The sequence below is a fragment of the Trachymyrmex septentrionalis genome, unplaced genomic scaffold (assembly GCF_001594115.1).
Source record: "Trachymyrmex septentrionalis isolate Tsep2-gDNA-1 unplaced genomic scaffold, Tsep1.0 scaffold91, whole genome shotgun sequence".
Classification (NCBI taxonomy): Eukaryota; Metazoa; Arthropoda; class Insecta; order Hymenoptera; family Formicidae; genus Trachymyrmex; species Trachymyrmex septentrionalis.
Genome location: NW_017306102.1, coordinates 148,775 through 170,987, shown reverse-complemented (window position 1 = coordinate 170,987; position 22,213 = coordinate 148,775). Strand labels below are relative to the sequence as shown.

General features: G+C 34.4%; 1 protein-coding gene across 2 annotated transcripts in view; it reads right to left on the bottom strand.

The window, feature by feature from the left end:
- LOC108756040 (protein arginine N-methyltransferase 7) overlaps window positions 1-22,213 on the bottom strand; it is a 29,667-nt gene that overhangs the window by 5,302 nt on the left and 2,152 nt on the right. The window contains exons 2-9 of one of the 2 annotated variants that reach the window (XM_018499586.1): window positions 21,516-21,772; window positions 16,335-16,484; window positions 16,032-16,253; window positions 15,739-15,968; window positions 14,609-14,738; window positions 5,146-5,375; window positions 4,410-4,965; window positions 4,180-4,340 (exon numbers count right to left, since the gene is read on the bottom strand). In XM_018499586.1, coding sequence (XP_018355088.1) covers window positions 4,180-4,340; window positions 4,410-4,965; window positions 5,146-5,375; window positions 14,609-14,738; window positions 15,739-15,968; window positions 16,032-16,253; window positions 16,335-16,484; window positions 21,516-21,698 — 1,862 coding nt within the window. In that variant the 5' untranslated portion in view covers window positions 21,699-21,772. Of the gene's footprint in view, window positions 1-4,179; window positions 4,341-4,409; window positions 4,966-5,145; window positions 5,376-14,608; window positions 14,739-15,738; window positions 15,969-16,031; window positions 16,254-16,334; window positions 16,485-21,515; window positions 21,773-22,213 lie in introns of those variants that run through there. The other variant, XM_018499587.1, reaches the window with a different exon arrangement.

The window sequence follows — 22,213 nt, the reverse complement described above, 5'->3', positions numbered from 1 at the left end:
ATATATATATATAGTAAATATGACGATCTTTGTCAAGACATGTTCGAGATGGACTTAAGCAAAAATGATAAATGTTAAATGTTAAGAAGATCTCGTTCACCTCAAATTTTAATAAAAATACTCTGAATCGATGCATAAAAATAAATATTTGATAATGAAAAAATGTCACTCTGTCCCGCAAATCGAGATATTAAACATTAAAATTGATGATTATTGAGATTAAGAAATCTGTCATACTTAAATGTATCGATATGATTATGCGCCGTGATCGCGTGTGCAAGTTCTTGTAGGCAGACAAGATATTTCTCTACTGCAGACTCTTATTTGATTATATTGAAAAATAATATATTCAGTAAAGCAATTAAATAAAAATCCTTGGCTCGCTGTTCAAAATGTTGTTGATAATGTAAATTTGTGGCCAAAATTCGTATGGGAAATGTTTTGAGATCGAGATTTAACCGATCATAAACGAATGATTCTTATAAATTTTATGTATATAAATGCAATATCAGAGGACTCTTTATATGTTTCACATTAAAACAAGCATTTATTAATTTTAATTAACAAATTTAATAATACATTATGAAACATTTGTAACTTTTTTCAAAATTTATAGGAAATTTAGACAACGGCGGAGTCGCGTTTATATTGTAGTTACAGCATCTATTTAAAAAAATGTTGGACTTAAACTTTAATCCATATAAAAAAAATTAAGGTATTAATTTTAAATAACATAAGCTTTTTTGCTTTAAAACAAATATTCTGCTTTAAAAATATAAATTATTTTCTTATATTATTTTTAAAGCAGTGAATTTGTATTTAAACCAGAGAATTTGTTTTTAAGCAGTAAATTTATGTTTTTAAAGCAGTGAATTTAGTATTATGTGATTGTGACAGATTTCTCAACCTCAATAGTGGTCAACTTTAACGTTTAATATCTCGGTTCGCAAAGCAGTGCGACGCTTATTTCTGCCAGATTCTTTCTTTTTATGCTTAAACGCGAATAAGAATTTTATTGATTTTTGAGCTGCGCAAGCTAAACTGTATAATTATCAAATTTTCTGTTAAAACAGTGAATTGTTGTATTTTTAAAGCAATGAATCACTACTATGACAAATTTCCTAACCTGAATAGTCGTCAACTTTAATGATTTCTTAAGTTAAATCTTGAGATGTCATGAACCAATTATAACAATGCTCTTATTAACATACGAGGGTGGTCCCAGAAGTACCCGACCTGACGTACAAATGGCGGTTGTTGTATAAAAAAAATCACTGTAGGGGAAAGCACCAACTTTCTAAAGCTTAACTATGAAGTTTGAAGACGCTACGTTGTTCAGTATTTGTTTGGCAGCCATCAATAGTGGACGATCTCGGTGAATTTGCAAAGATGGAAAAAATTGGTCATCGTTATGTGATACAATACTTTCATTTGAAAGGTCTTAGCCCAACCAATATCAAAGCCGAGCTGGATTCTACTCTGGAGAAGTCTGCTCCTTCGTTTACAACAGTAAAATATTGGGTGGCAGAGTTTAAACGAACCGTACGAGCTGCGAAGACGAACATCGCAGTGGTCGACCAAGTGAGGTGGCCATTCCAAAAATGGTGAAGAAAATCCACAAAATGGTATTAGGTGACCGTCGATTGAAAGTGCGCGAGCTAGCAGACATAGTAAACATTAAAAAAGTGCTGTACATCGCATATTGGCTGAAAATTTGGAGACGAGAAAGCTGTGCGCAAGGTGGGTGCCGCGCTCACAATCGAACAAAAGCAGCGTCGAGAGGATGTTTCAATCGAGTGTTTGGCGATGTTTCGCAGCAATAAAGCCGAATTTTTGCGCCGATTCATAACCATGGATGAAACATGGGTCCACCACTTCACACCTGAAACGAAGGAACAGTCGAAGCAATGGACTGAAAAGGGGGAATCGACTCCGAAGAAAGCAAAAACAGTTTCATCGGCAGGCAAGGTCATGGCGTCAGTTTTCTGGGATGCGCGTGGCATAATTTTCATTGATTACCTTCAGAAAAGAAGAACAATCAATGGCGAGTATTATGCGAACTTATTGCAGCGTTTGGGTGATGAAATCAAGGAAAAACGGCCACATTTGGCGAAAAAGAAAGTGTTGTTTCATCAAGACAATGCACCAGTTCACACATCCATTATCGCGATGGCCAAAATCAATGAATTAAAGTTCGAATTGCTTCCCCACGCACTCTATTTGCCAGATTTAGCCCTCTCGGATTATTTTCTCTTTCCAAACTTGAAAAAATGGCTCGGTGGTGAAGGATTTACCAACAATGAAGAGGTGGAGTCTGCGGTTAATGGCTATTTTGAGGAGTTCAACGGTTCGTAGGTAGCCTACAATCCCAATCCAAATATCTCTGGAACTGTCAGTCGTACAACATTCAATAAAAAAATTATTTTGATATTTAAATACTTTTTCGATTTTATCATATGCGTTTTGTATGTGAGTGCAGCCAATTTTGAGATATTTACGAAGACATAATAAATTTACGTTACGTTCGAAAATAAAAGATCCTTAAAAAAAAATCTATCTCGGGAATTATTGGTCGTATGAGGTTCATTAAAAACAACATTGTGAGGAATTTTATCAGCTTCATTTTCGAACTGCACGTTCATTTCCGTACATAGAATAGTTCCTGAGATATTTGAAAAAAAAATTTTTGTGCGTCATTTTTTTAAGATGGCACAGCCGGCCATGCTTTTACACATAGGAAGTTTTGATACAATATATTAATAAGAATATTATTAGGAGTATAAATAAGTTTCCGCCGTTTTTTATCAAAAATTGGGCATTTATTGTGAAAGAACGGTACCTAATGTTTTATTCGAAGTATTGTCCATCGCTAGCCACTACTTTTTCCCATCTTTCTGGCAGCATACGGATACCGCGTCGGAAAAACGCTTCATCTTTTGAAGCTATCCACGAATCGACCCAATTTTTGGTATCTTCATATGATGTGAAGTGTTGCTCAGACAGGCCATGCGCCATCGATCGAAACAGGTAGTAATCAGAAGGAGCAATGTCTGGTGAATACGGCGGGTGGGGTAAAACTTTCCAATTGAGTGTTTCCAAGTAGGTTTTGACCGGCGCCGCAACATGTGGACGAGCATTATCATGCAGAAGAATAACTTTGTCGTGTCTGGAGTAGTAGTGGGCGCGTTTTTCCTTGAGTGCTCGGCTCAATCTCATCAATTGTGTTCGGTAGAGAGCCCCAGTAATGGTTTCGTTCGGTTTGAGCAATTCATAATAAACGACACCTAGCTGATCCCACCAAATACACAACATGAGCTTTTTCCCATGAATGTTCGGCTTGGCTGTCGATGTTGAAGCATGGGCAGGTGGTCCCCATGATTTCTTCTTTGGGTTATCGTAGTGGATCCATTTTTCATCACCAGTGACTACACGGTGCAAAAAACCATTTCGTTTATGCCTGGCAAGCAGCATTTCACATGTGAAATCGGTGTTCAAGGTTTCTCGGCTTCAATTCATATGGAACCCAATTTTCTTGCTTTTGAATCATTCCCAACGATTTTAAGCGATATGAAATTGCTGGTTGAGTCATTCCTAATGTAAGTGCAAGTGCTTCTTGCGTTTGGCACGAATCTTCATCCAATAATGCTTCCAATTCCGCGTCTTCGTACACTTTCGGCCTTCCGCTACATTCTTTGTCTTCGACGTCAAATTCACCGTTCTTAAACTTTTGAAACCACTGACGGCAACTTCTCTCACTTAAGGCAGCCTCACCATATGCTTCTACAAGCAATCGATGCGCCTCAACTGCAGATTTCTTCAAATTAAAGAAGTAAATCAAAAGCTCCCGCAAATGATGCTTATTCGGCTCAAAACTCGACATTTTCGTACGAAAAAAGATATAAGATGCTGATGCAAAATCGCTAATATTTCAAGGTTATGTTGTTGCTAGATGTCCAACCTTACGATATGACGTTTTACAGCTGACAATTTTAACTATAACATACTGGTAGCGCCATTGTTTGTCAAACGGCGGAAACTTATTTATACTCCCAATATTATAGACCTCTATGCAAAAATTCAGCTTTGCAGCAATTTTTTTTCTTTATATCGCTAAAAATCGTCTAATTTTCCTGAACTAGTAAGCTACTTAATACTAACTTTACTCAATATAATACATACTCTAAAATAGGTATCTCTCCTGTTATTTTCTTGCGTTTATTGAAATTTACGTTTTGTGTTAAATCGAGTTTTATGATATCAAAGCCTGAAGATAATGCTTTGCAAGGATATTCCCAAAGTGGCTGCGCCTCTACGGGATTGTCACTTTTCTCACTAGATATCTGAAAGTAGAATCTTTTTTTAATCTTATAAATAATAAAAAAAGATAAGAATGAGCTAATGAAACCAACTTGAATAAGTTTGTCAAAAGAGGACAGATCAAAACCCTCGCAAGTGCCAAGAGGAGCTCTTATTTTCTGCAAATCCTTAAACTCAACAGCGACAGCTCTGATCGTCGCTATGACCGGCATTTTCGCAATACTCGATGGATATTTAGAAGCAAGATACCAGAATCGCAGATTCTCCCAAGGCACGATGGAGCTCAGGAAATATGGCTCGCCAAAAATGAAATCAATGTCGCTTGCCTTTGGTAGACCGTCAATCGATTCGACAATCTTTATTCGATCAGAGAGCTCGTTTACCTGTACGAACATTTCCATCGTTCTACGCGATAGGTAATTCTGCTCCAATAAAAACACTTTTGCACCCAATCTTGCAATCACGAGGGCTAACAGACAACCATCCGAAAGGCAGAGACAAACGCTGTTTGGAGTGATCTTTTTTTGCAAAGCCTTTACGTATCTCTGATTACGAACTGGGTCGTTTAATTGACCAATTCGCGTTCGCGAATACGCGATATGTGCCCAACAATTGCACTCGGGCCTATGACAATCTGGAATCTCATCTCTGTGAAAAATTTTCAATTTTATTTAATATAATAGATATATATAATTAAAATTATTTTTAAATAGCCAGCTTTATAAAAGCGACTAATAAATAAAAGAGAAGAAATAAAAAATAATTATATTATAAATTATACGAAATATGCAGTGCATGAAATTATTACAGAAAAAAACAGAAACTTACACTGGTCTATTCAATAACTTAAACCAGAAGGAATATTCATCGTGATAACCGATAAGGTTGACCTCGGTGCCATATGTGATAGATACTTCCTCTGGAAGGTAATAGACAGCTTGCATCCAGTGATCCCTCCACGGTATTAAATCCACCATCTTTTGCAAACATGAGACATCTTTTTTCATGTTATCAGGTACATTTGGATGTTCCCATACAGGTGCGCAACTCAGCAACAACTATAATAATGATACATGACTGAAATTCATAAAAAAATTAAAAAAATAATATTATATATAGACGTATTAATTAGGGCAGACTTAATAGACTCATTTTTCAGTTTCGAATTTTTACAAATGAAATTAAGAGACTTATCGAATAATGAATTCTACACCAGTTACTACATACATTTAACTATCTAATAATATTTTAATAATAAAGAGAAACTGATAATTAATATGAATAAAATGCATTTTTCTAATGCATTCCATCTGATTCAACTAGCCTCGGGACGAGGTAAGGTGACTAAGGATAATTTGACTAACATTATTAAAATAAAGATTTAATGTATACGTTTAATGTATATTTTAAGATATACCTTTGGCTACATATTGACAAAACCTTTATAAAAATATATTTTAAATACAAACATATTTATTAAAAAATAAAAAATGTATAACTTTGTACCTTGTTATTAGATAAATAACAATTTATCCGAATCTCGTTATCCAAATTGCAATTATAACAAACATAATACAATAAGTTGCCCTTTATGCATTTAGAATGTGCCCATATGTACACAAAATTATTCTTAATATTTGCACATTATTATTACTACTTCTATTACATTTAAAAGTAATTTTATAAAAGAAAGAAGAATGTATGAACATATATGAACATATTTCATATATAATTATACATATATGTTTATGAATATTTATGAATGTTTATGTATAAATGTTCATAAACATATATAATTTATTATATTATGTATGTTTATACAAACTTATATTTATGCATGAAAAATTTCTTATATATTTGACTATTATTGCATATTTTTATTATTAAAATTTATTAAAGCTACAAAAATTATTGCATTATAGGTGCATTTAAAATAAAAAAAGAATACTTTCTAATTCTTTTGAGTAAAATTTCAAAGAGAATGACAATGCAGCTATGGAATAGAGTGAGATCGCCCTGGTAAAAAAAAGTTGATAGAGAGCGATTAAGAACAATAGGATTTCTATCATTGTATTATTTTCTATAAGTTTATACCATTTCTATCATTGACTTCGCGAGCATAACGGTTGATCGGATATGAATCCTATCGTATTTTATCAGATTTTATAAGATTTGTACAAGATTCCTATAAGATCTGATTCAAATTAATGAATTTACGAACCAAATTTTCAAAATGATAAGATTTTTTTATCAACGTTTTTACCAGGACGTAGCGAATGATAGATTTCCTAACCTAACAAACTTTAATAATTAACATTTCAATTCGTAAGGCAGAACAATGCTTCTTTTTACTAAATTCGTTCATTTTGTGCAAAAACACGTTGAATAAACGTAATTTTATCGAAATTGGACATGAGGAAATAAAACTTATAACATTTGACACTGAGGTAAATCTCTTCCCTGCCGAAAATTTTTATAAATACATATTTATAAGTAATCTAATAAGTTCTTGTAACAATCAAATAAGATCTCATATAAGATCACATCATATAAGATCTTATAAGTACCTGTGTGAGAACACAAAATCTTTGAAGTTCTGAAAACTTTTAAGATTCTGTAAGATCTTAATCGGTTTAAGATTTTCATAGAAAATCTGTACATATCTTATAAAAAAGTTCGTATAAAATCTATAAGTTCTTATAAGGAATTTAATTATTGTACTTCTTATTCAAATCGTATAAGATCTCGTATCTTATATGAGATTATATAAAATCTTTAAGTTCTAAAAACATCTTTGTTCGCGCCTGAGAACGAAAGAACTTATTTGAGATACGCGCCCAAAAAATTACCGAGCGGCGCTGGACTAGTGCGAGCGCAGCGAGGAAGTGAGGCATGTTGCCGCGAGGAGAGTTTTGTTTTTTGTAATGGTGACAACTCGAGTCGCCACGAAGTCAGAATTGCGAATACGGACAGTTATAGAAGAAGAGAAAATAAAACGAGAAAAAGGAAACGTAATACGGATTTCTTTCATCTCGCAACAATTTTAAGATCTTAAAAGATTTCAGAAGTTCAAATAAAGTCTGTAAATAATTTATAAGAAAACACATATATAGGGAAATTTTTATATTTCAGCAGACTGAAAAAAAATATTTAATATATCATATAACACTGTCATAACAATTTTATTTATTTAATAACTTTAGTTATTAGAGCTTTTAAATTTTTAATTCGATAAATAAGCAAATGAGAGTAAACTGCGCGGTTAAAGATGCGCTATAATAAATTATATTATATATATTCTTGTAAAAATTCTTGTTTAAATGATTAAACAATAATTTTCCATTTTCGGACTAACTTCCCGTCACTTTCAACGAATTAATAATAGACGTACAGAGAGAAACCCATTTAGTTGAATTAATTTCTTCTTTAAATATGGGCAAACAAATCTTTAGTTGATGGAATAAAATAATTTAGTTGAAACAAAGCATTTAGTCATAACATTTTACTTGTTTCTGATAAAGTTGTTTACAATAAATATTTGGCTTCAATTAAATTATTTCATTGCATCAATCAAGGATTTGTTTGCCCATATCCAAACAAGAAATTAATTGATTCAACTAAATAGGTTTCTCAGTGTAAATGTAACGTTAGGTTTTTAAATTCCTGATAATTTCTCAACGATTGCATCTTAATGAGTCTTTTCAATTCCTGTTGGAGGAGTGCTGCCGTTAACATGATCCAAATGACTCAATGAACGAAATGCAATCCAAGAGAAAAATTGTAGAATTTTAATAAATAATGTCCAATGTTAAAAATGTTGCCATTATAAGTGACTCATCAGATCTGATAGTAAACGTATTGTTACATTCGCGCTGCTTCGATTCTCTGCGCGCTGAATCGCATCACGAGCGAGAAAGATTGACAGGCAGTTGTCAAGGAGATGCGGGCCGTTAGAGTTGGATCGTTTTTTTGAACTATCAACGCGTTCCATTCGAACTCGCTTCCTTCAAAAACATTATTCGCTGTTACTTATGTGTTGCCTCTGTACGAGCGTTAATAAAGAATCTAGTGCCTTTTTATAATTTACGTGTAGTTATTTCTGTGAATCGTGCGTGCATATTCACTCGGGCTGGCGATTCGATTGCGCATAGCGGATAATACACGGCGAGTGTAACATTTTGAGGGCTCGTCCAATTCGGAGAATCCGTACGACGGGAATGCTTCGCCTATCGTGACAAGAAAAAGAGCTCAAATAATGGACTTCGAAGGGATGATATCAGTGGAGTTGGAAAGCCCGGAAGAACGTCCGAAACGACAGCTTACCGAGCCGCACGACGAAAGTGGAAACAGACGCCAGAAATGACAGCCTTGCAGACCGCGCTATCGGAGATGTGACAGCTTCGGGAAGAGCAGCGAACACGAGAAGCTGTTAGCGGTGTTGCGGCGCCGAGACGAAGAGCACAACTTCGAAGGAGATTGCCGGAAGCATATATCCCAACAAAACATCCAGCTAAGTCTCTCTAGTAATAATGTTCCGGTAAATTTTAGAAGTGGCGAGCGCGACGACACGATATAGTCTCGCGTAGGGATGCGTGGAGATGCGTTCGAAGCTCGTGATGAGTTCGGTTCTAAATTAAAGCTCGATACGTTCGATGGAGAGGGATGCCCGCGCGAGTTCCTCTCTCAATTCGAATTAATTGCACGGGAAAATCGTTGGAGCAAAACGTCAAAGACGATCGCGTTAACTTTTTGTTTGAGGAGAAAGGCGCGCGTCATCTTGAAATACGTGCAGGATATAGATAATTTAGAATACGCGGAACTAAAAGATAAATTAGAGTTGCGTTTTGGAGAGAGTTATTTGTCACAAACGGCGTATTCTCAATTTACGAATCGGAAACAAAAATTCGGGGAAAATTCCGCCATCTTCGGTACTGAAATAGAGAGGCTATCACGTTTAACGTACCCGGAGTGTACATATTCTACTATAAAGCAGACGCCGCGACGGGTTTCCTATAAAATGCGGGAGATTGATAGAATTATCGAGGATATGAAAGAACAGGGGGTAATTGAAGAATCGCAAAGCCCATTTTCCCAACTGGTCCTGGTAAAGAAAAAAGATGGGACCCTAAGAATAGATTATAGGAGATTGAATGCGGTCACGAAAAAGAATTATCTACGGATATACGTTATCATCGAACAATTAATTATCGGGCAATTCCTGATTCTCCACGTTAGACTTAAAGAGCAGATATTGGTAGATCAAAATCCGCTGAGGATAGAGAGAAGAGGACTTTCTCCATTGCAAAGGGCTTTGGCAATTCAAGATAATACCGTTTAGGGTGTGCAAAGCCCCTTCGACCTTCAAACGGTTGATGGAAAAGATTATGCAAAAGTTACTCTCCGGGAAGTGCTTGGTCTATCTCGATGACGTAATTGTTTTCGGAAAGAGGTGTGAAAAGATGATATCAAATCTAAGAAAAGTTTTCAGCAATTTCGGTCGGCAAACTTAAAAATTAATCCTAAAAAGTATAACTTTTCGAGAAGGGAGGTTAGATATTTGGGACACATTATTTCAGCTAGAGGAATCGCTACAGACCCAGAAAAAATTGTGGCCGTAAAAGACTGGCCTATTCCACATAGCAAGAATCAAGTACGAAGTTTCTTAGGTTTGTATTATCACAAATTCGTGAAGGAATTTTCCATCCTGATTAAACCTTTTTGAGAAACTCACTGAGAATCGATGTAAATTTGTTTGTGTGGCGGGAAGAGTGTCATAGGGCTTTTAAAGAACTGAAGCAAGCGTTGACATTCCCCCCAATTTTTTCTTTTCCCCGGGGAGGAGAATTCATCTCGGACACGGATGTCTCCAACATTGAAATCGGCGCGGTCCTGTCTCAGAGATAGGACGAGGTCGAGAGAGTTATAGGTTACTTTAGTCGGGTGCTTAGTAAGGCCAAAAGAAATTATTGTGCAACTCGTCGAGAACTCCTGGCCGTTGTCGATTCGATAAAGTGCGCTCATCATTACCTCTATGACGACGAAAATTTGTGGTACGAACGAACCACGCGTCGCTTAGGTGACTTTTAGAAATCTGGAAGGGCAGTTGGCCCGCTGGATAGAAAAACTGTAACAGTACGAATTTGAGATAGAATCAGAAAGGATTCATAAAAATGCGGATGGGTTATGTAGAAGGAAATGTGATAGATTATAATTATTGTGGAAGCTAGAAACGTTCAAAATGAGAGCGATCAAGTCGCCCGTATGATTTTCGAAAGGGAATGTCTGGAAACTTGGTGTAAGGATCAGAGGGAGTCTAGCATTTCGGTCATCTATGGGGGCAAAGGAGCGAAAATGCGCCCGCCGCGGGAAAAGATAACCGCTCAAGACACTGCTTGTCGAATTTATTGATCTTATTGCTCTCGTCTTAACGAATGATGTTCTGTATAAGAAACGGGAAGCTCCTAATTCGAAGGAAAATATTTTACAATTAATTATTAAATACTTCGAGAATGTGTAAGATAAATCCTAAAAGAAGCTCATAACTTTCCTTCTGGCGGACATTTCGAGGTGAATAAACCTTAGAGAAGATTCGAAAGAAGTTCTACTGAGTTCTACACTTGCAAACAGGATGTAGAAAATTGGTGTTTCAGTCTTGCAAGATCTGCGTTTCAAAGAAGGAGCTTTCAAGGAAGGAGAAATCCTCCCCTGAATCCTCCTACAAATTTATAACACTAAATTTCCATTTAAAAGAATATAAATGGATGTATTGGATCCCTTTTCCACTTCTTCCTTAGGAAACAAATATTTACTTATCATCGTAGATTGTTTTAGCAAATGGGTGGAAGCTTTTCCACTTAAAAATATAAGAGCCAAAATTAGTGGCTGAAACTTTTGTTAATCAAGTTATTTCTAGGTATGGTGTTCCTTTGGAGATTCATACTGATCAGGACAGGAATTTTGAATCCAGGATAAGTATAAGCGCGCGGAGTTGGCGCTCATACTTGGGATAAAGACGAGAACAACGGCCGTGCATCCTCAGTCCGATGGACAGATAGAGTGCCAGCACCAGACGATAATGAGTTATTTAGCGAAGTTCGTTTCCAAAAATCAACAGGATTTAGGTCATTGGGTCTTAATGTTTTTATTGGCGTATAGGTCTTCCTTGACATGAGGCAGCCGATGTGTCCCCCGCTGAGATATGTTTCGAACGAAATCTCAGGTTATCTGTAGATTTGTTAAGAGGAAATCCATCGAAGATAGAAGAAAAAGGATCGGTAGCGGGTACATTGGAAAGTTAAGGGAAAAACTTGAGCAGATTCACAGTAAAGTTTGTGATCGGATGAAAATTAGGTCCGAACGCATGAAGGTCTAGTACGACCAGAAGGCTAGACAGATACAATTTCGTGAAGGACAGAAAGTTTGCCTTTTAATCCTTGTAGGAGAAAGCGTTGGAGTCTTAAGCTATAGAGTAAATGGGAAAGACCTTTCACTATAATCGACAAGCTGAGCGACGTAATCTTCGGTATCCACCTAGGCATAGGAGAAAGACGGACAGGTTAGTTTTTTATGCGGAGAGATAATTAGGAGAAAGTTAGGTTAGGTCTCCCGGAGCCCGTACATTAAAAAAAAAGTTCAAAATATTTGGGAATTAAATAAGCTATTTACGTATAAACTAATTACTGCGTTTATTCTTTTCTAATCACAGAGTTCAGTACTGGTACAAGATTCGAGCTCGTTCGCACATCACGGAGAGAAAGAGATTTCGTTCTGCGATTCTGGCGGTAGTAGAAGAACGGATTGGGACTGGTCCAAAAGGGAAAGATAAAGAAAAACAATTTTAGGAGAATTGTTTTTTTTTTTTTTAAGAAGTCCGCCTCGTCCGCGGTTTTTGAGTCATGGTTTTTCCGCGGGATGGAGGGCAAATGCCAAGGCGGGAACTAGAGGCAGAGTATCGCGATAAAAGCTAAATTCTCCTTCCTGTTCGAAAAAAAAGTATCAAGGAAAGAGTGAAGAGAAATCCAAAAAATTCTGGTGGCTCTGGTGAAGCAGTCGAAAGGAGCCCTGCTCGGAAGCCTCCCATAGGCATTGATTATGAGACGGGAGCTCGGTAATCTGTGCAACCGCGCAGAGTAGAGCGTGAAGCCGTCTGGAAATGTTGATTAAACATCGAAATTATTTAGATTGTCGGAACGACAATCTAAAGGAAAGGGAGAGCAGTGTTACATCGGCGCTGCTTCGATTCTCTGCGCGCTGAATCATGTCATGAACGAGAAGGATTGACAGGAGGTTGCCAAGGAGACTCGGGCCGTTAGAGTTGGATCGTTTTTTTGAACTGTTAACGCGTTCCGTTCGAACTTGTTTCCTTCAGAAACATTATTCGCTGTTACTTATGTGCTATTGCCTCTATGCAAGCGTTAATAAAGAGTCTAGTGCCTTTTTATAATTTACATGTAGTTATTTCCGCGAATTGAGCGTGCATGTTCACTCGGGCTGGCGATTCAGTTGCGCGTAGCGGATAACGCACGACGAATGTAACAGTATAAATACATGTAAGAATTTATGAGATCATATAAAAACATAAAATACTTTAAATGTGCCAATTTCATGTACATATAAGTCTGATCCTACAAGACAACTAATTTCTATGCAAGATATTATAAAATCATATAATATCCTATATTTTCTTTAAACATATAATATGTTATTGTAAAATATGTAAAAACTTATGAGATCATATAATAGCATATAAGAACTTTAATGTGCCAATTTCATATGAAACTAATCTTATATGAAAATTTCATACAAGAATTTTCGGCAGGGTTTAAAAAAATAAAATATTGTCATTCTTTTTCAAAATGTGAAACATTTTCACTCTTTTTCAAAATTGACTGTTTTTTCACTCTTTTAAAGTAAAATTTCATTCCAAGAAGTTTGAGAGTAAATACTATCAGAGTCGTTACTAAATTAGTTACATACCTCGTTGTTGTGGTTAGCCTACTAGCCTCATCCGTTCATTTTTTAAAAACATTAATAGTATACGATAACAAAAACAGATAAACAAAAAAAATTTGTTGGACTTTATTAAGTAAGAATTACATTTACTATCTAAATGGAAATCAAATATCTCAGACAATTATATAGGAGGAGGGATTTAAAACAGATTACCTGAATAACTCACTTGTTTTTAACAATGGAAAGAACAGCGCTAAACAAAAGTTGCATGGTTTCAAGGCGAATATTTGGTCATGTTATCTTTCTTCTAGGTGGAGGCGCTACAAAGATATAAAGGTCATCTCCATTTTTTTAAAAAGAATTGTATGATTTTTTTTACACAGTATGGTTCCTCTAAGTATTCTGCATATAAAAGTATATATTAAGATAATAATATCAAAAAACCAATAGTTCACGAGGTATTTTATATTTTATTCTGTCACATGTTGTCATAAAATATTAAATATCTTGTAGACTATTAATTTTTTGATAATCATATCTTAATACTTTTATGAATAGAATAATGAGATGAATCAATTGGTGGAAAGAAAACACATAGTGGCTTTAAAAAAATATGTATGCAAAATGGATTTAATTTTTTAAATAAGCAACTATGTGTCTGACTAATTGATTTATCTCATTATTCTGTTCATAAAAGTATTAAGGTACGATTATCAAAAAATTAATATTATAGTTTATAAGATATTTAACATTTTATGCCAACATGTGACAGAATAAAATATAAAATATTTCGTAAATTATTAATTTCTTGGTAATCATACTTTAATACTTTTATGAAATAAGAATAATGAAGTAAATCAATTAGTCAGAAAATACATAGTTGCTTATTTAAAAAATTAAATCCATTTTGCATACGTATTTTTTTTTTAAACAACTGTGTTTTCTTTCTACCAATTCATATCTTTTCAGCGTCTCCACCTAGAAGAAAAACAACATGACTAAAATACGTCTCTTTATACGAAACCATGCAACTTTTGTTTGGTACTTTTCCTTTTATTGTTAAAAACAAGCGAGTTATTCAGGTAATCTGTTTTAAATGTTTCATCCTGTATACAATTGTAAAATAAAAATTTAAGAATAAAAATATTTACGATTTTTTTAAAATTGTAGCGCGTAACTTCAATAACAGACGCATTAATTACGAGATATCAGAACTGAGCGGCAGTCGCTGGTGCGTGCTCAGACATTTACATGTCGCGCGATTTGTTTGTAAAGTAGCCTCGATTATTTAGAATTAACTCCTAAAGCCCTATAGTCTATTGACCTTGGTCTTCCCTACCTGATTATCTGTGTCCATATTCAAGTCCCACCACATAAAAATTGCATGTGCGGTCCCACTTCTTATCGGTTGTGTAAGTAATGATACTTTTTCATTGTTCAATAAGGGTTTTTTGCCAGACCAGTCAAACCTAAAATGCATTCTTAATATCAATTATTTAAAAATTATCATTAAGAAGCAAAACTATTATTTTTCTATTCCTTTCTCATTACTCGGTCAATGTATTTAAATAACTTTTCTTTTTTTATATATGATTGATTACATTTTTATCACTAAGTTTTTTTCTTAATTTTAATTATGGTTTAAGGGATTTTTCTCATTGGAAGGGTAAAAAAATCGATTTTTTTAAATTGTATTTTTTGAATCCTATATAAGTGTAGAATAACTCCTAAAGCCATTTTGAAAATAATTATTTCGATCTCTTTCTTTCTCTATCTTTCTCTCCCTCCCTCCCACCCCTCTCCTATTTGGTCGCCATTTTAAGACATTATAGTATATCTTTTTATAAATAAAAATTTGTTTACTATCTAGACATTTGGTAATTATATATAAAAATTTGCATTTTTATTTTTATATAATATATAATAGATTTTCTTTAAAAAATTCATAAAAATAAACTAATTTTGCACCCGACAAAGATAGAAGGCCTCATAACTTTACATTTAAAAATATATATCAACATAGTATAGTGGATAGCTTGGTAAATCAGTTATTTGTCAAATAAACTTGATTCGATTTCAAATACTCGACTCCGCATATAATAAATTTTAAATAAAAAAGAATCCTTCGATAAAGAAATCATATCAAATATTGTATTACCACAAAAATTAACGGAACGATCGCGTGATTTTGTACGAGAACAAGTTGACGAATTTCAGGTTGGACCCCACGGATTTTTAAATTTGTAATCTACATAATCTAAGAGTAAAAGGAAGATTTTGACAGAGAATCTTATTTCTAATTCTTTCTATTTAAGAGAAATTGTGACATGTAGCTAACAATTATATGTGAAATATTTATTATTGTAAATATTTATTTAAAAAAAGACGAATTTTTACGAGTCAAGAGAAATTCATCCAGAATTATGAAACCGATATTGATTGATTAAGAAAGAAAGGAAAAATTATTACTTAAAAATAGGCTGTGCTGGCAACAAAGGCACAAAAGTATCGCAAGGTAGACGTGATAGTTGCATGTCATGTACAGCTGCAGCACCAGAGCATGCTTGGATAGTCGGTGGAGTATCAACCAATACTTCTCCGTTCTTAATAGGCTTCACCCGGTTCCAACTACAGACTTTGAAGCTTTCAATTACTTGTGCCCATACTGTTCCTTTGTGTGGAATGACAATGCTGTCTTCCTAATGTAAAAGCAAAGCATAAGTATATTTGATGAACAGGATCATTTGCAAGCTTGATGTTACCTCGAGAAGAACCTTGTGTGCATGGCGGAATGTTGATAACGCTCCTTCACCAATCAGCTCAGTGTCAAACACTTCAGTAACTAGAATATTTGCGCGTTTCGGCATGTCACCATCTTTACCTACTATCATTTTTGTAGAACGCTTACGAATCAATTGAATTTTATCTTCGAAACCATTTTCCTTTATTATTTGTACGGCGCATTTGGCTATTGGTTTGAAAGCCTAAATAAGGATCTTTCTGCATAAGCAGTATCTTTAAAAAATTCAAGAATTTAGAAAAAAATTTCAAAAGTTTTCTCTTACCTCGCATGCCGTTATAGTATCTGCTCCGCACCTGGCAGCCATCATCGACAGCAACCCAGTTCCAGTGCCTATGTCAAGAACGTTAGCCTCTTCACCGACCTGATGTTTCTTCTCAATAGCAGCTTTAAGGGCAAGGTAATACTTCTCATTCTACCAAATAAAATGTATGATATTTTAATTTTGCTAATTCGATTACTTCCCAAATAATAAAACGTTCCTTGATATAAGAAAATCCTGATAAAAAAAGTTGATAGAGAACAATTGAGAATAATATAATTTCTATCAATTTCTATCGTTTTCTATAAGCTGTATCGTTGATCTTTTAAGCATCAAATATAAATTCTATCGTATTTTATTGGCTCCTATAAGATTTATATTTTGTTGCAAACTAACGGTAGAAATTCTATCTCTTTCTATTGTATTCAATCAATTGTCTATCTAAAAGAATAGTAAAATAACTAATTGACATTCTATCGTTTACTTAACGAATAACAATCAATCGTATTAACGATAAAAATAAAATCATTATTAATCTGAAATTTATTCTATGAGTTTCTATCGGCGATATACTCGTATAAAACTAAGTCTATAAGGTTCTATTATTTTTTTTAACGAATTAGAAAACTTATCTAAATGTATTATATACGAAATATACGGATGAAATTTCACAGATTTCTATCTGATTTTTTTAACGATTTAAAAATCCCATCTGAACGTATATGAAAAGCACAAAAGGTATTTCATATATTTTTACTTGACCTTACAGAGTAGAAATACCTATAGAAGTTATATTATAGTATTATAAATTTACTGTACAAAATATAATAAATTATTACCAATATGATATTTAAATAATGACATTTCATCGGCAAAATAAGCAGCCAAAGTCTATATATATTTTACGTTTTTTTAGAGAATTGGGAAACTTATCAGAATATATATGAAAAATACGAACAAAATTTCATAGATTTCCATTTGACTTTCCAGAATAGAAATACTTCAAGTATCGCGATATCTCGACATATTTATTGTTTATATTGATAACTATCAATAATTACCGACCGATAACGGTCTGCTATTATCGCCGATGGACATGTTAGTACAGGCACTGCTGTCCGTTTTTTATGTCTACATGTCATACGAAAATTATATTCACTAACTCGCATATTGCGGGGGGGAGGGGGAGGGAAAGAAAGAGAGGGGGGAGGGAAAGAAATGATGATGATGGAGATGGGGATGGTGATTGTGATGATAAGGGGCACACGGCTTCTCTAATTGTATTGCTGCACATGGGTTTTGACTTTCCACGCGAAGCGACTTTCACCCCACCTTCCTCCTGCCAAGGGGCATACGACTTCTATAATCATATCGTTACACTTGGATTTCAACTTCCTACGCAAAGCGACTTTTACCCCTCCTGCCAAGGTGTCCAATTAATCGGTGTCCAGTTGCTCAGTGTCGAATTAATCGGCGTTCAATTGAACGTGTTCAATTGAGTGTCACCCGATCAGAAGCGTTGTTCTGGTTTCACATTTTACTGATTTCTAATTGATTACGCGATTACACGATACGCGGTAAATACGCCTCATTCTACTCTTAAATCTCGTCTAGATAAGTCACACGCAAAGCGCATTTGCATTCACATTCGCGACACTCAATCAGAAACTGTTATTAGTACCATTAACACTTCTGATTGACTATCGCGAATGCGAATGTGATTTGAGTGCTGCGACTTATCTAGACTAAGGCTTAAGACGCAAAACTCAAGTCGCAGCTTGTTGCATCAGCCAATCTGATGCATCAATTTGAAAAGTAATGTTTCGAGATTGGCTGACGCAACAAGCTTGCGACTCGTGTTCTGCGCCTTATGTACATCGGACTTTATCATCTTTCATTTATAAATAGAAAGTTCAATTTGAATTTTTTATACTATAATTCGCCAGATAGCAAGTTGCCTGCAGGTTGCTGTAAATTTGTTTGAAGTTGCGTTGCTTAAATTGCCTTCAATATTTAAGAAAACAACTTCCGATTTTGCCTATTAAATTGCCAACTTTTATTGCTACTAACTCTTATGAGCAACTTGATGACAACAGTTGCCCTCTTATAAACTGATCGCATAATAAGTTGTTAGAAATCACAGAGCAACATGAAGGAAACAGTTTCCGCCTAAAATCTTACTCCCATATATTACCAGTAATCTAGCGACATTGTAACTGAACGTGCGTTGTCGAGTTCTTGTCGAATGTGAACGAAATGTGATCGAAATCTTAGGTAAGCGTAACAAGCGTGATAACATTTTAAAGTATCAGGAGATTTTATTAACTCGGTAAATATTTCAAAAGTATTATGTTTTCAGCTTAGAACCTTTGGGGGTCACTTAAAAAAATTATTCCATTAGAACACAGCTGAAAAATCTTTTAATGCTGTGTATTTTATTTTATTCTATGTCGTTTTATTAAAATCGAGAAATTTAACTCGATGCAACACTCTGGTTCAATACTGCTCGACGACGCTCTATTTCCTTTCCGTTAACAGAAATGTGGACTAAATATTTTACAAAAATGATTTTCAACAGCTTGCAGCAACATTTATGGCAATAAGTTTGTTACAACATTTCCGCTCATTTGCGCAAACAACCGTTGTCCGCATAATACCTCTATCCATATAGCCAAATGACTCTGAGATTGCCGTCATGTTGCTGACAACCGTTGAAGCAACCAATTTCTAGAAATTCGAGCCAAGGTGCTTCGTTATTGTGCGTCTTAGGTTATACTTATATGAATTTGACATCAGATTACAGCAAATTAGATATGTTTTATCATAATTACGGTTGTTATTTAAGTTTACTTTTTTCATAAGAGGTCTTTTTCTTTTTTTCTTTTTTATCAACTAGAACTTTCCTAAGAAACATGACACATTTTTGACTGTTCAATCGTGCGAATAATGTCGAGTTCTACATCGAGACTCAATCGAACTGCGTGTATTCTTAATTTGTGAACATTTCCGATAATTATTTTTTAATTCTGTTTCCATTATGTTTTAACGTCTGAAGAGGGCTCAATCCGGTAGCCGAAACTTGTAATGTTATATATGTTTATTTTTTCACCATTATTATTTCTTAGTATATCTTTTCTTCCTTTTTTAATCTTTTCTATACTTTTAATTTATGCCTTTAATTATATGACTTTTTAAAGAAATGGGCTGACTCTTACTTCGCCCTTCATTTATTGTTATTTATTTTAGCAAATTAGATTACGGCAACTTGTTGACATTAGTACATTTCTTCAATGATTTGATTTGACTGCATTTTGTTAACGGCATTTTGTTGTCATCAGAAGTCGCGCGCGCGCGCGTCTGCGACAAACAGTAAGTTCACAACAACATGATGGCAACATATGACGAAATATCAATGATGTTCATATGATAACATTAATATCACCTTGCGAATTATACCGCAAAAATATAAGATGTCCCAAACTTTTTGACATACTTCTTGTAGGCAGGTAGAGCAGACAAACTGAATCGAAAAATTGTTTATTATTTTGCAATTTTCACAATTTTTGTTTAGTTATCTAATGAGCAAAATGTCTAAAATTTAAAATACATAAGACTTATGTATTATATTTATAACTTAATTTAAGATATCTTTCAGAGTTCTGTAAGAAACATCTTTAAAATATTTTATAAAGAACTTTGAAAGATATCTTAAAGTTGTCTTATGCATCGATTTCATCCGCTTATTCGGGAATCTAGAAATTAATATCTCGTTAATTAACGAAAATCGTAAAATGGTAGAGGACTTTTCGACTCGGTCCAGTCTACTTGTTTTGAATAAATAAATTTAACAATATTTGTACATAAATACATCACGTAGATGATTTGATAAGTCTGTATATATAAAAAAAAGATAAAAATTTGATAGTATATAAAAAATTGATTAACCCTTTATAATTAAATAAAAAGATATCTTTCAATATAAAATATGCCAATAATTTAGTGCGTGCGTGCGTGCGTGCGTGCGTGCGTGCGTGCGTGCGTGCGTGCGTGCGTGCGTGCGTGCGTGCGTGCGTGCGTGCGCGCGCGTGTATGTGTATATAAAATAATAATAAATATAGAGTCCATGAAATAATAAATATAATATCCTATATTACTAAATTTAATAAACCTAAGGCAATGACTACGAAAATAAAACATTTATTTTAAAAATTCACAACAATTGCTATCCTGCTTGCATAAATAAAAAAAAATAACAGAATATTATGTATGCATATTACTTACTAATAAACTATACATTTTCAATGATTGAAGACAAATATGCAACACACGAAAGAAAACTTTATTACTCTGTTCCTGCTGCCATAAAAAATACTATGACGAACCGACAAATCATCAGTTGTCACGTTACCATCACATTGCTGGTAACATATCATCACATATTAATATTTCTGACTGCTTGCTTTCAAAATTCCATTAATAATTTGTATAATCATTCATATTGTTCAGTATGATAAGATACTTGATATGATGACGACAAATAAACAACTATTCAACACTCATGCAGTGTATTAGTTTGCTCAATATGATTAATTACGCTTGGTTATCTGGGTAGGTATTGCCTAGACAAACTAATGCCCGAAATGAAATTATTATTGCCCTGATGACAGCAACATGATGACAATTGAAGAGAAACTTGTGCTGAGCATCTATTTCTTTTCTTATGACAAGGAACATTTTGTTATCTACGTAAAATTCGTAATGTATGTAATAGTAAACTGAAGAAACTTACATATTTTTTTACATAATATATTGTATGAAAATAAATATGATGGTATTAAGTAAAAAATTTCTTCGATTTTATTTTTTATTGGTAATGCATAATGTAAAAAAATTATGATTTATTAATTGATTAATGACACTGATTTACAATATTACTATTTCTTGTTATTTAAATTGTGATTCTTATGCATTTTACATCGTAGAGTAATAGAAAAATTGTTTCAATTTGTGGAAAAATAAAATTAATTTCTCAAAATCTATAGGTAATGGTTCAATCTTATACATTCTTTTTGAGCAGCTAAAAGTACATAAGATTCACCACTCAGGAATGGAGAAACAAAAATGTTGTAAATCAGTGTTATCAATGAATAAAAATATAAAATAATAATATAAAAAGATACTGACTCGTTCATGGTCATGTAGCATGTCTGCAAAGGCAGATCTAGCTACTTCTTGATGATAATCGTAATATTGATCTTTTTCTTCCCACGAAGCAACACCAGTGAGAGGATTCAAACATTGCGTAAATATACTCATATTTCGATTAAATAATGTTCTTATTGCAGTGATAACACTAGCTTTTAACATCCAACGTTGCAATGTATGTGCAGAAAAATGGAAGATTCATTTAATACCCTTTTCTTTATTTCAACTCCTTATACCTGTAAGAAGTCATAATTTCTATATATTGTAGATTCCAAAGTGCTTTATGTAGGGTGACCAGACCAGTCTAGTTTTATTCGGACATGCACTTTTTTTTAAAGCGCCCGGCCATGTTCGGCCAGGTTGTTAACGTGTCCGGGAAGGACTCCTTTTGTTACTCATTTCGTGTGTGTGTGTACCTGTGCGTGTACGTGTGTGCGTGTGTTTGGGGGGGAGGGTGCGTGTACATGCATGTGCGCGCGTGTAGGTGGGTGGGTGTGTGTGTGTGTGTGCGCGCGCGTGTGAGGAAGAGGAAGAGAAAGGGAAGGAGGAAGAGGCGGAGAAAGGGAAGGAGGGAAGAGTGGAAGGAGGAAGGGAGAAAGAGGTGGAGCGGCGTGGAGGAAAAGAGGAGAGGCGGAAGAGGGGTGGGAGGAGAGAGGCAGAAGAGGGGCGGGAGGGAG